This window comes from Gekko japonicus, unplaced genomic scaffold (genome assembly GCF_001447785.1).
Source record: "Gekko japonicus isolate JY-2015 unplaced genomic scaffold, Gekko_japonicus_V1.1 scaffold117, whole genome shotgun sequence".
Lineage (NCBI taxonomy): Eukaryota > Metazoa > Chordata > Lepidosauria > Squamata > Gekkonidae > Gekko > Gekko japonicus.
In genome coordinates this window covers 1,151,572-1,164,482 of record NW_015173676.1, presented here as the reverse complement: position 1 = coordinate 1,164,482, position 12,911 = coordinate 1,151,572, and the positions used below count along the sequence as shown (strand labels likewise).

The 12,911-nt window shown below is 42.4% G+C and overlaps 1 protein-coding gene across 2 annotated transcripts in view; it reads right to left on the bottom strand.

The window, feature by feature from the left end:
- The window catches only part of IPO13 (importin 13), an 89,639-nt gene that overhangs the window by 20,111 nt on the left and 56,617 nt on the right, over window positions 1-12,911 (bottom strand). For both annotated transcript variants that reach the window (XM_015422962.1, XM_015422963.1), the window contains exons 3-11: window positions 10,345-10,485; window positions 9,786-9,927; window positions 7,558-7,724; window positions 7,148-7,268; window positions 5,169-5,316; window positions 4,734-4,915; window positions 4,370-4,396; window positions 3,892-4,026; window positions 3,359-3,502 (exon numbers count right to left, since the gene is read on the bottom strand). In XM_015422962.1, the coding sequence (XP_015278448.1) occupies window positions 3,359-3,502; window positions 3,892-4,026; window positions 4,370-4,396; window positions 4,734-4,915; window positions 5,169-5,316; window positions 7,148-7,268; window positions 7,558-7,724; window positions 9,786-9,927; window positions 10,345-10,485 (1,207 nt within the window). The remainder of the gene's footprint in view (window positions 1-3,358; window positions 3,503-3,891; window positions 4,027-4,369; window positions 4,397-4,733; window positions 4,916-5,168; window positions 5,317-7,147; window positions 7,269-7,557; window positions 7,725-9,785; window positions 9,928-10,344; window positions 10,486-12,911) is intronic.

The following is a 12,911-nucleotide window of genomic DNA, read 5'->3' as shown; positions in this document are numbered from 1 at the left end:
TGGCAGTAGGAAATCTAGCAGGAAATGGATAGAAATAATAGCTGCTACCAAAGGATCACCTCCTCAGAAGTTATGGGAGTCAGACTGTCACCACATTCCACCTAGATGCAGTATATTTTCAAGAATATTAATCTTGAATTTTTTTTTGCTAAAACCAGACAGAAACAGAAAATTATCGGGGGAGGTTTGCTCTGGGTGGTTATCAAGTGGTCAAAATCTCCCTACTAGTTTCTGTAGCACTTGCAGGACGCATCTACGGAAGGCAGCTTCTGCAAAATGTTAATGAGGAGACCAAGATTGCTATTCCACAAACATCTAAGAAATTTTTGTGGAGAACTGCTTAAGCAGCCACATCCTTAAGTAAGTAGGCCATGATCCCAGTGGGAAAGGCTGTCCCAAACACAGGATTATGTACTTCTTTATCCATCTACCACTGTGGATTAGGAAATTTGATCTTGTATTCCTCCACCTGTAAAATACACAGAAATATTGGTAGTCTGGTACTCTGGCTCTCCTGATGCTGGGGTTGTGCCACTATTTCTCTCTTGGATGAGATGGCTTGGGGCAAAAATTGAGAAGAATCAACTCCTGGGATTTATGACAGAAGGTGTTGATTTAGCAGTGAAAGAAGGGTCACTACAAAGAACCACCCCTTCCTTGTGAAGGACAGAATTATTCTCACAGGAAGGGTGCCTATCTCCCTAATTCATCTGGCTGGCACAATGGTGAATAGGAAGACCACCTTCCAGGTAAGTTCATGAGCACCTGAACAACAAGAGAAGTGACAAAAAGACCCCCCACAGGAATCACTTGACTTCAGTAATGTCTGAAAGTGGATGGCCTGCCTTGGCTTTCCAGAATACTGTACCAGGTTGCCATCAGCTTCCTCAAGATATTGAGGTGGAGATCTTCAGTCAGTCCTTCCTACAAGGTGGCCAGCACCTCATCTACAGTTCACTAAGTGAGATTCTTCCTTGCGCCTTCCAAATGGTCTATCTCCTATTCATTCAAGGTTTACAAGAGGACACAATGCAATAGATGCACTCTTGGCTCAGCCCCTTGAACGGTTGTATGCTTTTCTTTTGATCCCAGTTCTGTTCAGAGTGCTGTGGAAGATTATGCATATCCAAACAGAAGTAATCCTGATTGCCCTGTATTGGCCATGGAGATCCTGCTTCTCAAAGCAGCTGGCCCTCAGTTTGCTAGAACAATGGCAGTTCCTAGTGAGGCTGGGTCCACTTTTCCATTTGCACCTTGTAGGGCTTCAACTGGCTGCCATGAAGATTGAATAGTGCCAGCTAGCAGCTAAAGCAGGGGTCCCCAATGTGGTGCTTACTGACACCTTTCCTGGCACCAGCAAATTGGAGCTTTTGCCCAGCAGGCTTCTGATTGGCCACTGGAGATCTCATTGGCTGTGCAGATTAAAAAAATAACATTGCTTTTGGCAGCAGCTGCCACCACAGCACAAGGATCTTCACTGCATGACTGAAGGTATATGCAAAAAAAATGTTAACAATACGTTCATTTTAAAAGGCATCTTGTTAAACAGAACTTCTATCTGAAATTTGGAAGAGTTACTATTAGAGTTATGTGTGGCCTCAATGCCTAACCTTTCGTGGTTGGCTCTGCTTCTTGTGGCAGCCATTTTGTAGTTGCACCTGCCACCATGTGTCAGAATTCCAAAAATACCCAGAGGCTCAAAAAGGTTGGGGATAAAGGATACAAAGCTGATAGATTCAGGTCGGTAGCCATGTTGATCTGAAACAACAGAACAAAATTTGAGTCCAGTGGCACCTTTAAGACCAACAAAGTTTTATTCAAGATATAAGCTTTCGTGTGCATGCATACTTTAGATACATTGAAATGGAAGTTACCAGTCCATACATATAGGTAGAGGGTGAGCAGCAAATTAGCATATAGCATAATGAAGATGTTTAACAGATGCAAGGACCAAATTTACACATTAGTCTCCAGTTCTGATATATTTATTTGCTTCACTATGTTTTCCTCCGGAATACATCTTCATTATGTTGTATGCTGATTTGCCGCTCACCCTCTACCTATAGGTATGGACTGGTAACTTCCATTTCAATGTATCTGAAGAACTGTGCATGCACACAAAACCTTATACCTTGAATAAAACTTCATCTTAAAGGTGCCACTGAACTTGAATTTTGTTCTGATACAAAGCTGAGTTAGTAAACATCATTTACCTACTCATTCAGGAATCAAGAGAATAAATTACTCTTAATGGTGTAGGGGCTGGAATAAATATATCCATGACCAGTATGGCCCATTAGCTAGTAAGCATTGGAAGCCCTCCTCATTCAGTGATAATTTATTCCGGGCCAGGTGTTGGTGGCCCAACTGAGTTTACCTAAGCAGTCAGGTTTCCCTATATGTGCTGTGCTGACAAGGATGCCAGACTGTTTTTCCACCCAGTACAGGAGCACAAGAGACTGCCTTGAAGGGACTTTGGGGTGATCAATTTGAACTGCTACAGACACTGAGAATGATGTTGGGGCTAAGTGATTGAATCCACCACAGAGGTTACCATGCAGCACTGTAGGCAGGCATGATGTAGTAGGTCCTCCAAGATCTCTGAACATGTTTTCTGGGCTGTCAGAATACTCAGGGAATGCATCTTACCTTACTTGAAGTAGGAGGTGGGAAGTAGTGAAACCTGCTTGAATTTCTGTTTTCCCCAAGGGAGTTCTACCTCGGTCCCCTCCCCCCACCAAATGAGAGGTATCACACAGGAACTGCTTGGCTACCAAAATGAGGCTTCCACTTCTACTTCTTCACATCACTGTTAAGACAGAAATGGAGGAAGAAGGAAAGAACTACTTGCCCTTGCTCCTTCACAGCTGTTTTGCCATTTTTTTTAAAAAAGGGAAATCCTGTTAGTGAGGGTTCCTGAGCTAGAATACAGGAATTTGGCATTGAGGATGCAGAGCCAGGAACTGGCAAGGTCTTCTCCAATACAAGATTTAAATTTGGTTGGCCAGAACTAGACGAGGACTTAACACTTTCTTGGTGGATGTCCCACAAATGCATACAAAGTTTAAACCTCTCTGTGAAGGGATGTTCTGGCTCTCTTCAGGCCATTTAGTGGTCGACGCAAATAACTCATTATCTGGGATTATGATGGTCTGGCTGCAACAGAGGGTCTCAGTGAGAAATGTAAGTGTCCTGATGTATTTCTCATCCCTTTCAGTTACATTCTGTGTCACCCTCTCAAATCATCAGAAGAAAGCGCCTGCAGTTACACTGCAGAGAAACAGAGAAGCCCCTTGACACTAGACTGTGTTCATGTACACACACAAGAAAACCTACCCACATATATGGCAACACCCACCGGATTGGGGCCCTGAGGCACGGGCAGCTTCTTAACCTCTGTGCTCTCATGATCATCATCATGATGGCTGATGTCCAAAGTGGTAAAGAGGTTGGAGAGAAGACCTAGGATGTGGATGATGGCAAGCTTGTTGGAGGGATTGGGCTGCAAGGCAAGACATCACTACAATTAAAACCGGGCTCATGGTATAAGGCTACTAATTATTCAACAATATGTTCTTCCAGGCCTTTTATCACCAAACTAAAAGGTAACAGGGCCATGGAAGGAAGAGCTGCAGCCTATTTGAAACTCATGTGGGGACTGACAGTACTAAAACAAAGAAGTAACAAAAAGGGACAGCAGAGCTATAAAGAAGAGTGTGGTTTCCAACATTCCATCCACAATAATTATTCATCTACGAGATTCCAACAGCAGCAAACACACACACAAATATACACAATCTTTTACGTGGAAGAGCAGCATCTTGCACAAAACAAGCCTTGTTTTTTCCCTCAAGGAAGAAAAATAATAATAAAGCAAGTAATGTAGCTTACCATCTCATCAGCCAGCTTCTCCAGCTGCTGGATGTAAGGAGTAATAAGTGAGTGCAGATTCTTCAAGATCTCCTCCACTTGGAGAGCAGACAGCAAGAAGCCCAAAGCTTGCATCAGCCACATGCATTGGCTTGTCTGGAGGACAGAATGATACAGATTTTCTCGCTCATCCACAGAAAGCCATCACAAAACACACTTCAACTGTTATTCCACCTCCTTCTACTCCTTGAGACAATGCCAAGGCTCAAATCTGAACTGGAGGAAAACAGCTGCCTCAATCTGAATTATTTTCTGCCACATCCCTAAATTCTCTCCAAAAGAACAGGACATCCCATTTCATTGGTTTTTCCAATACTCCTCTCAATGACTGTAATGCTGATTTTTGCTAAAATAATAGTCAAGTAGGTAACCTCTACTTCTACATACTCTCTGACCTTTGGTACCCCATCAGGAAATGATGAGCAAATAAAAGTCTTACCTTATGAATCTGCTTCATTAGCACATCCTACAGAAGGAAAATATGAGAGAGTGAATACTCTTCCCACAGTAGAGTTTACTCACTAGGATGTCCTAACAACAACAGGAGAGGACAACCTTGAGATCAGTACAGATAGATTCAAGTTATTCCAACCAATTCCTCCTCACAGAAAGCAGAGATCTAAAAAAGTGCAGCAGATGTTTCCTCTGTTCAATTCCCAACTCTGAACACTACTCAGAGATCCTCAGAATGTTCCCTGCTCAGAACACCTGTAAAATTATGTCTACTTTACATAAAGCTACTTAGTTTTGAGCTGTAGGTTTTTGTATGCCTAAAAAGGTTCATAAACCTTTCTATTAGTTACCTGGGAGACAGCAACAATGTTGGCAGCATAGGGAGGCAAGTCGTACTTGCATTCTCGGCAGATCTTCTTAAGGGTGGAGACACTGGAGATGGACAACTCAGGGTTGCCTAAAGCCTGCAGCACCAGGGGCAACACATTGTTGATCATGACCGGGTGGTCAGCAAGCCACTCTGAGAGGGCCCCTAGGTAACAGATAAGATGCACAGTTTGTGCTTGTTTTACTTAATGCTCCAAATGCTATGAGTACCTCTCAGAGAACCCCTTCCCTACCCAAGCAACATTACATGTGCAACAGCATATGAACATAGATCTCACTGGGATCCAGCAGCCCCTCCATAAGCTTTCCAAAGGAGTCCCATAATTCATGCTGCAACAACTGGACAGCCTCAGATCTTCCAAGCTCAACCTCCCCCACCCGATGCCTTGTCCCCTTACCAATAGTGAACATAACAGTATCTGCAAGCTGCACATTGCTGATGCTGATGTGGGGGATGAGCCCAATAAGGCCAGGAACCACGTCTGAATAGTTTACATCTATAGTCTCTGCAATGGACTGGAACCCATAAAGCAAAGCTTCTGTATGCTGTAAGAAAGAAAGATTTGTCTCTTGAGCACATGGCCTGCCTCCAGTGCCTCATGCCAATGGAGGCAACATAGTTTATTCATGTGTTTATATTAAATATTTATAAACCTGCCTTTCTCCCAGATACCTGGAACCCAAGGCGAGTAACAACAATAACCACAATACAAACAATACCGCCCCCCAAGAAACAGCATTTGGAAACAGTCCCACTTCAGATTCCATTCTAACAAAACACATGCAGACCAGCTTCCTCAGAAAAGTGAGTTTTCCACATTTTATTAATTACTTATAGTTATTACTGGAAGACACCTGTATTTGTACTACTAAACTCTTTTGCAGGGGCATTCTTTTTCCTAGCGAGTTAACTCTGATTCAACAGGCCAAAGACCACTATTTCCCAGCAACAAAAAACGCTTGCTGACTTTGTCCAGTGCAAACCCAGCCTGCCATCCTGGACAGCAATGGCTATATGTCTATACCTGTACAGGGGGTGACAGAGGACCTGAACTCATCCTCCCTCTGACTATCCTACAAGGCCCTGGATAACGGGGGCTGCATGCTGAGTGTGCTGGCATGACTGTTGCTGCATCAAGGCTTGCCTGCAAATCACAGCCCATATCAGTTCCTTACTTGGCTGTCAACAGTGATGAATGATGAGCCTTACGGTCATTGGCATTTGACACCCATCACTGTTTTCTGTGCCAAAAGCATGCTAACAACACACTGAGGTGAGCATATGCATGCTGATTAGCTGCCATATAGGGACCCCCCTGACTAGGCTTTACTCCTGTCATAGCACTGGAGGATACCAGCACATTACTTTTCAAACTGAAGGGCCAGGAGTCATAGTGAAGAAAGTGGGACAGGAGTCCTCATTTATCCTCATAGAAACAGCCGAATCTCAGCCTTCCAAGCCCCCATAATGACTCACCCAGACTCCAGGCATTTTCTCAGCAGCCCTAACTTGGCCTGAAACTAAAGAACCACCAGCTGATGGCATTACTTGATAGAGCAGATATTTGGGATTCAGCAGTTCTGCTATTGGACACTTTTTTGCAGAATTTGGCAATTGCTGCAGAATGTGTCTACTGTGTTAAAATCCCTGCAAAAGTCATGAGTGACAAAATGTCACATTCTAGACAAGAATTAGCAAATGGCAAGTTAGGGCCCCAAGCCAGACCTCCATTCTCATGTTATGGTTTGTATACTAAGCTATGATATAAAGAGATTAAGGTAATCATAGTTCAGACCCCATCATTAGTGCTAAAAACTTTTCAAACTTTTGTAAAATTTAAGCCTCTCCCTCTAGTGATTTAATGGTCTCTTCTTCCTCCTCAAAATTCTCAAGCCAAGGTTCAAACTAGATGTGATAGAGGAAAGCTATGATGGGGATCTTCCATATATTTCTCTTAAGTAACATCTCCACATAGCTGTTTTGAAGATGAGGAAAGAAGTGCTGGGAGAAGGGGTGTTTCACCCCTTTCTTCTGTGCCATTTCCCTGATTTTGCCCCCAAAGCTGCAATTAGAACAAGAAGCCAAAAAACAACAACAAATGCTGCTTTTGTGCCTGCCTGTTCTTCACCACCATTCTGAGTTAGTAGGAAGGAAACAGTAAATCACCTCTTCTCCAACACCATTTTACTACTCATCAGAATCTCCTACATCACATCTAGTTTGCCCCACAGATTCTCTGCAGTCTCAACGAATCCCATTGCTGCTCCTCTCTTTCCAATCTTAGCCAGGATATTTCGGACACTACTCAAAAATTAAAGTTAAAATCTGCTTGCAGTTAGCTTCATGTTTCTAGTCAAGGGTACAGGCCCCACTCACCTGCCATGATGTCGGCTGCTCTGTGTTCGTTAGGAGACGACCAAGCTTGTCATATAAGCTGCTCAGCAGCTCTGCTCCAAGCATTTCATACACATACATCAAAGTGTCAGAGATGTCCACTCTGAAGAGGACAATACAGAAAACAGTCACTGTTCGACCCACACAATACAGTGCAGCTGCTGGACAGAAACTGCTGGTGTAGTTGCAGTCCCTAGGCAACTCAGGGCAATTTCCACATTATTGTCCATCAATGCTGTCCTTTCAAGAATATGCACATATGCCTTTTAACAGTCTCTCATTCTTCCATGCAGTTAAACCTCCTGCTAACAAGACCAACTCACCCTTCTGCAGATCACAAGGGTGCTGCATTATCTAAAGATTATAGGATACAGCCTGGCAAAAGGTCATACCGGTATATCCGAAATTGCTCCTTTTCATCAGAGGACCAGCAACTGTACTCTTCATCAGAAGGGAACTGAGCCTTGTGCAAGAGCACATCCACCAGCTGGAAGTAGACAGGCCGATAAACCTGCTGATACATGGCCTGTTTTTCTGGCTCAAAAGAGAGGATGTCATCCTACAAAGAAAGGAACTGTTTCTTAGGTGGGGACTGGAAAATGGAACCAGAACATTGGTGTTCCTAGTGTAACATGATCTGTCCCCAACAGTTTGATGTGGTCACAGGATATGACCTCACTTTTGTAGAAACCTCTGTATGGGTCTCAGAATTTATATTCTAAAGTCAACTTTCTTCACATAAGAATTCTGCTTTGCTAGTCTAATCTGTCACATATACAGTGGCAGAACTGTCATTCCCAGAACTCCCACTCCTAGCAGCCCAAATGCTAAAATTTGTCTAGATCCGGTGTAGTGGGTAGAAATTGCAGTAGGCTCAAAACAAAGACTGAAGGTTTCCCCAACACTCAGTGATCAATTACTTCACCTGGGTTGTCAGCACTGAACTGACCATAGTGAAAACGTGTCTATGCTAGACAGAAAAGGATCTATGCTAATACTGAAAACATACAACAGGAGAAGGGTCTATGCTACCCTGCATCAGTCAGCCCACAACCTTAGTAGTATTGTTTCATCTGAATCCACCATCATCAGCTAGGTAAAAACAGAAGCCATCCAGAAAAGGAGCTGACCTACACCACTGACTTCCATCTTCAATGACCACCCATCTGCTTCCTTCCACCACCAATGTTTTGGGCCAACTGAGGCATGCACAAGTTTCCACAGTGACACAACATTTGTTCTACAGTGTTTTTGTGCCAGTCAGTATAGACTCTGCTGCTAATTCCCAAATGAAACTGAGCACCTGGGGATACATTAAGGTAAGAATTAAATGTAGTGTGTCTGTGTGCATAAAGTAGAGGAAGAGAGAAGCTGCAAGCATGAACCCAGAAAACTAAGAAAGTCAGCCAAGACCCTTTTGTTCCAGAGCATAAAGAAGTCAAATATAGACACCCCCCTCCAAGTCTTCTCCTAGTGTCTGTTCTCCAATAGCTTATATGTGATGATGTTTCAGTTTTGCTCCCCTCATTGATAATGATGTGCCTTTGAATTCGAGGACTGCACCAGTCACACACAGAAACAGAGCCTGACCTCATCCCTTATCTAGCTGACACCAAGAGAACCAGCAGTTCAACAGCCTTGTTCTTGAACAGTGCAGGAGTGTGGCAAGCTAATTTGCCATGCTAATGAGGCTTCTGGACTCCAATGAAATGTGGTGGTGGGGACGGCAAGTCACACTGGTCACCCTGCTTCTGTCTCTTATAATGAAATCCTGTACAGCATTACTCCTGTCTGATTTCAATGAGCAGTAACTTTGTACAGGATTGCCTGATTAGTATAGCAGTATACGCATACACCAAAACAGACATATTCAAGCACTTGTGAAACCTCAGAATTTGGTACTGGGAGTAGTACAGCTTTGCCTGTCAGACACAGAGAAAAAAAGTGCCTAGCCAAGCAGAGATTCCTGAACAAGGTCATTGATGGAAGATGGGATGCTTCAGTAATGCCCATTACCACAAGGACAGAGAACACATCAACCATCACCTTATTGTATCAGGGAGGTAAGTCCCCATCAGAACACAGCTAAAATATAAGAAGTGAAGCACTGAGCTCCACAGGCTCCAAGAATACTTAATTTGGTGCTTGAGACCCAGCACTGCAATGCTTTGCCTACTCTAAAATGTATCTGGTTCACAGCTAAAATTCTAGGGTTTCAACTCTTTTTAGCACCTATAGAAAACACTAGATACACAGATGCACATCCAGGTCACATCCAGAAGATATGCTACTGGAACAAAATCTAACTGGCATCCAGCTCCAGTGCAATGTAACATGAATGGAAAACCCTATTGAGCAACATGACAATACAGCCTTATCACACAGCCTGATCTTTGACCTATGCCTGGAGGAACACACGAATTTCCACTACAAAGCCTAAAGCTCAGTCTGAGAATGGTTTCCCCATGGCAAAAAATTCCATTACAGGCAATCCAAGGCTGACATTGATGCCAGTGATATACAAATGTATTCGTATATGCAGAAAAGATGGTGCAACATCATATCAAGCTGGGAAGATGCCAGTAAGGAAGCCCACTTCAGAAAGGTGGCTAATACTTACCTGCAGTGTATACCAGAAAGTAAGTGTAAGAGAGCTGGTGGTTTCATTGACAGGATAGTGTCCAGGAATCCCAGTGCAGAACATTATCATGTTGACAAGTGCCAGGAAACTCTGCCAGTGGTCTACCTGGTCCAGGAGGGCTCTGTGGGAGGTATTAGGCATGCAACATCAAACATATGCTTTGTCACAGAACATCAAACGCTCCAAACTCAGATGATATGAGTGTAACAAGCCCCTTTGCTTCAATCAAAGCCTGGAAGAAAGCTGAAAGAGACTCAGCGATCCATAAAGTAAAAGCTCTAGCAAGCTGTACTACTAGAACTGAGCTAGGATTGTGTAAGTTTCCACGAGGAATGGAATTTTAAGGCTCCTACATAACCATGTTGAGGTAAGAATGTCCAGGTCACCCACTTGATCATAGCTGTTTTAGACAGAGATTTGGGAAACCGATATGCTGCTTAGCTGTCAGGAGATCTGGCAGGACAGAGGAAAGAACCCCAGCCCGTCCCCAGATGAGCAGTCTCAAAAGGTAACCCATTTTCAAGCAAGCAGAACTCACCGGGAATGGTTTTCCCCCAGGGCCACAGCAATACGGCAGATCCCATGAGAAGTCTCCATATCCCTGCTCTGAACTGCTTGGCGTAGCTGTTCCTGGAGCCCTAGTACAGGTGGGATGAGCTTCAGAAGAGTATTTACATACCTGCAAAGGAACAGAGAATATGAGAAATGATGGCCAGTAACTTTCATCACCAGAATCCACCCTCCTCTGAGAATGTAAGACACCTGATAGATCAGACCCAGAATCCTTACTTACTTATATTTATTAGCTTCTATGACCAAAGGCCTTAAGCTCAATTATAAAAGACGAATATACAACATTAGCCTCATAATACGAACTTTACAATAAAAGTACAGTCTTAGTAATCAAATCTAAAAGATCTAAAATGTTAAAAAAGAAGTCATTAATAAAACTATAATTCATTTAAATACCCATTTAAATCATAATAACTGGGTGTATACCAAATTCTGTTACAGTTGGGTCAAGCCAGATTTTTGTCACTTTACAGATAAAACTATCATTAAAAATTTAGTGACAGAATAAGTGGTTTCAGGATTAGTATCTGCCAACAGATAGGGGACCACCCAGAGTTCAGTAGGTAATAAGTGTTTGGTAAGAACTGGAATGATCCAAATCGATCTAGGAGTCGACCACTGATGACATAATAATAGAAGATGGCCAATTGTTTCCACAGCTCCAGTTTCACAGTTGCATAAGCGATCCGAATATGGGACTTTAGAAAAGCGACCTGTTAACTCAGCAGTGGGAAAAGAGTTAAGCCTAGCAAGAGAGAAAACACGTTTATAACTAGGTATTTTTAGGGATCTAGTATATGGAGGAAGAAATTCCGGAGGAGGAATACCCAAGGCAGGAGTGGAACATACACGTCTTGCTTGAGCTAAAGTACTAGCCCGATCAAGATTAATCACCTTTATTGACCTAGAATCTGTCTAATCCAGCACTCTTTCTCCATCAGTGACCAGCCAGGAAACTCAAAACCAGGCCCTGAAAGCAACATCCCAGCATAGTCAGAAGAGTATTCTGAATCTGCTAGCTAACAGTTATCAGTAGACCTATCCTCCATACATTTGTCTAATTCCCCCCCCCCCAAAGTTGTTAAGCATGGTGACCTGAAAAGGAGCACTTTCAAAGGCTCCAGTCTTTTCTCACTGTGGGGCAAACAACACTAGGGAAGGAGGGAATTTAGTTCTCTATCCTTACCTCTCCCCCACAGAGGAGACCCAACTGACACGTGAACCCACAGGGGAGTTTGATCAATCAGGTTTCTACCCAGATTCTGGAAATATCAAGGGCAGCTGAGACAAGGAGGGCTTTTTGTCAGTAAGATCAGCTGACCCCAACCAATCTTTTTCCTCTTACTCTTTTTTTTTTTAATCAATCTGGATTCAGCAATGTTTGCAATATTTTGAACTGGAACTGCAATCGTAATCGAAAAGACTGGCAGACTACCACCAGTGTTAGAAGTCAGCTTCCAATATATAGCAGTAAGAGGGACCCTCTTCGAAAATTTATGGTACTTGGAGCAAGGCTTCTGATAAACTTTGAGCTTTAACTACAGCTATTCAGCAAGAAATTTAAGTAACCAATTTTAAAGAACTTTATTTTGGCTGAATGGCATTTTGCTGCTTTTCCAGAAAATCTCAGTTTCAATAACAGACCCAAAATATTAAATTAAGCTCTTTTTTATATAATCCACTCTGTGGAATATATAATTGGTTGTTTTCATTTTTACTTTCCTTATCTTTTTAATTTTTTTTCTATCTTTGATTAAATGCATTTGTTTCAAGCATTTAGTGTTTTAGCTCTGATGTGACACATTGGGGATTTTAAAAACTCTGTTTCACCAGACAGAAAGACAAGATTTATTTTCCTCTGTTATATATTTTCCTATTTGGACATCTAAAATTCCCCAGAATGAAAAACAACATGAAAATATTGGGGCTTTTTTTCTGAAAACCTCAGATTAATCAGTGTACGTGGGGGGGGGGAGCGCCAAGATGCTGCTGTTCTTTCCCCCCTACTTCCTTGTTGCTCCCCCTCCCCTTCCCCTCCCTTCTCATTTATCACATTTCTCCCCTGCTTTACTAAATTTTAATTTTAATGGGAAAAAATTGTTCTGTTTGTGATAGATTGATGTTTGCGACTTAATGATTAGAAAATACCTTTCTCATTTATACTACATTCATTCAGAACATTCATTACTTGGTACATTTAGCTCTTTTTTGCAAGAACTGTAGATAATACTATTTTTTATTTTAATGGACATATACATTACCTGAGTTATTGCAGTAGTATAAACTTTGTTGTGCATTTGATATATGCATAAAAATAGTATATGGGAATAATATATGGAAAGTGTATACAACAAATTTAAAAAGAGAAGAGCAGAAAGGAGAATAGCAACAGGAACACGTCAAAGAGAAAAAGAATAAAGAGTACTGATGAGGACCACAGAATTGAAGAAGACCAGAGAACTGAAGAAGGATTCCTTTAAGCGGTGGAAAGCTAGTCTCAGTGAGGGTGGAAAGCTAGTCTCAGTGAGGGTG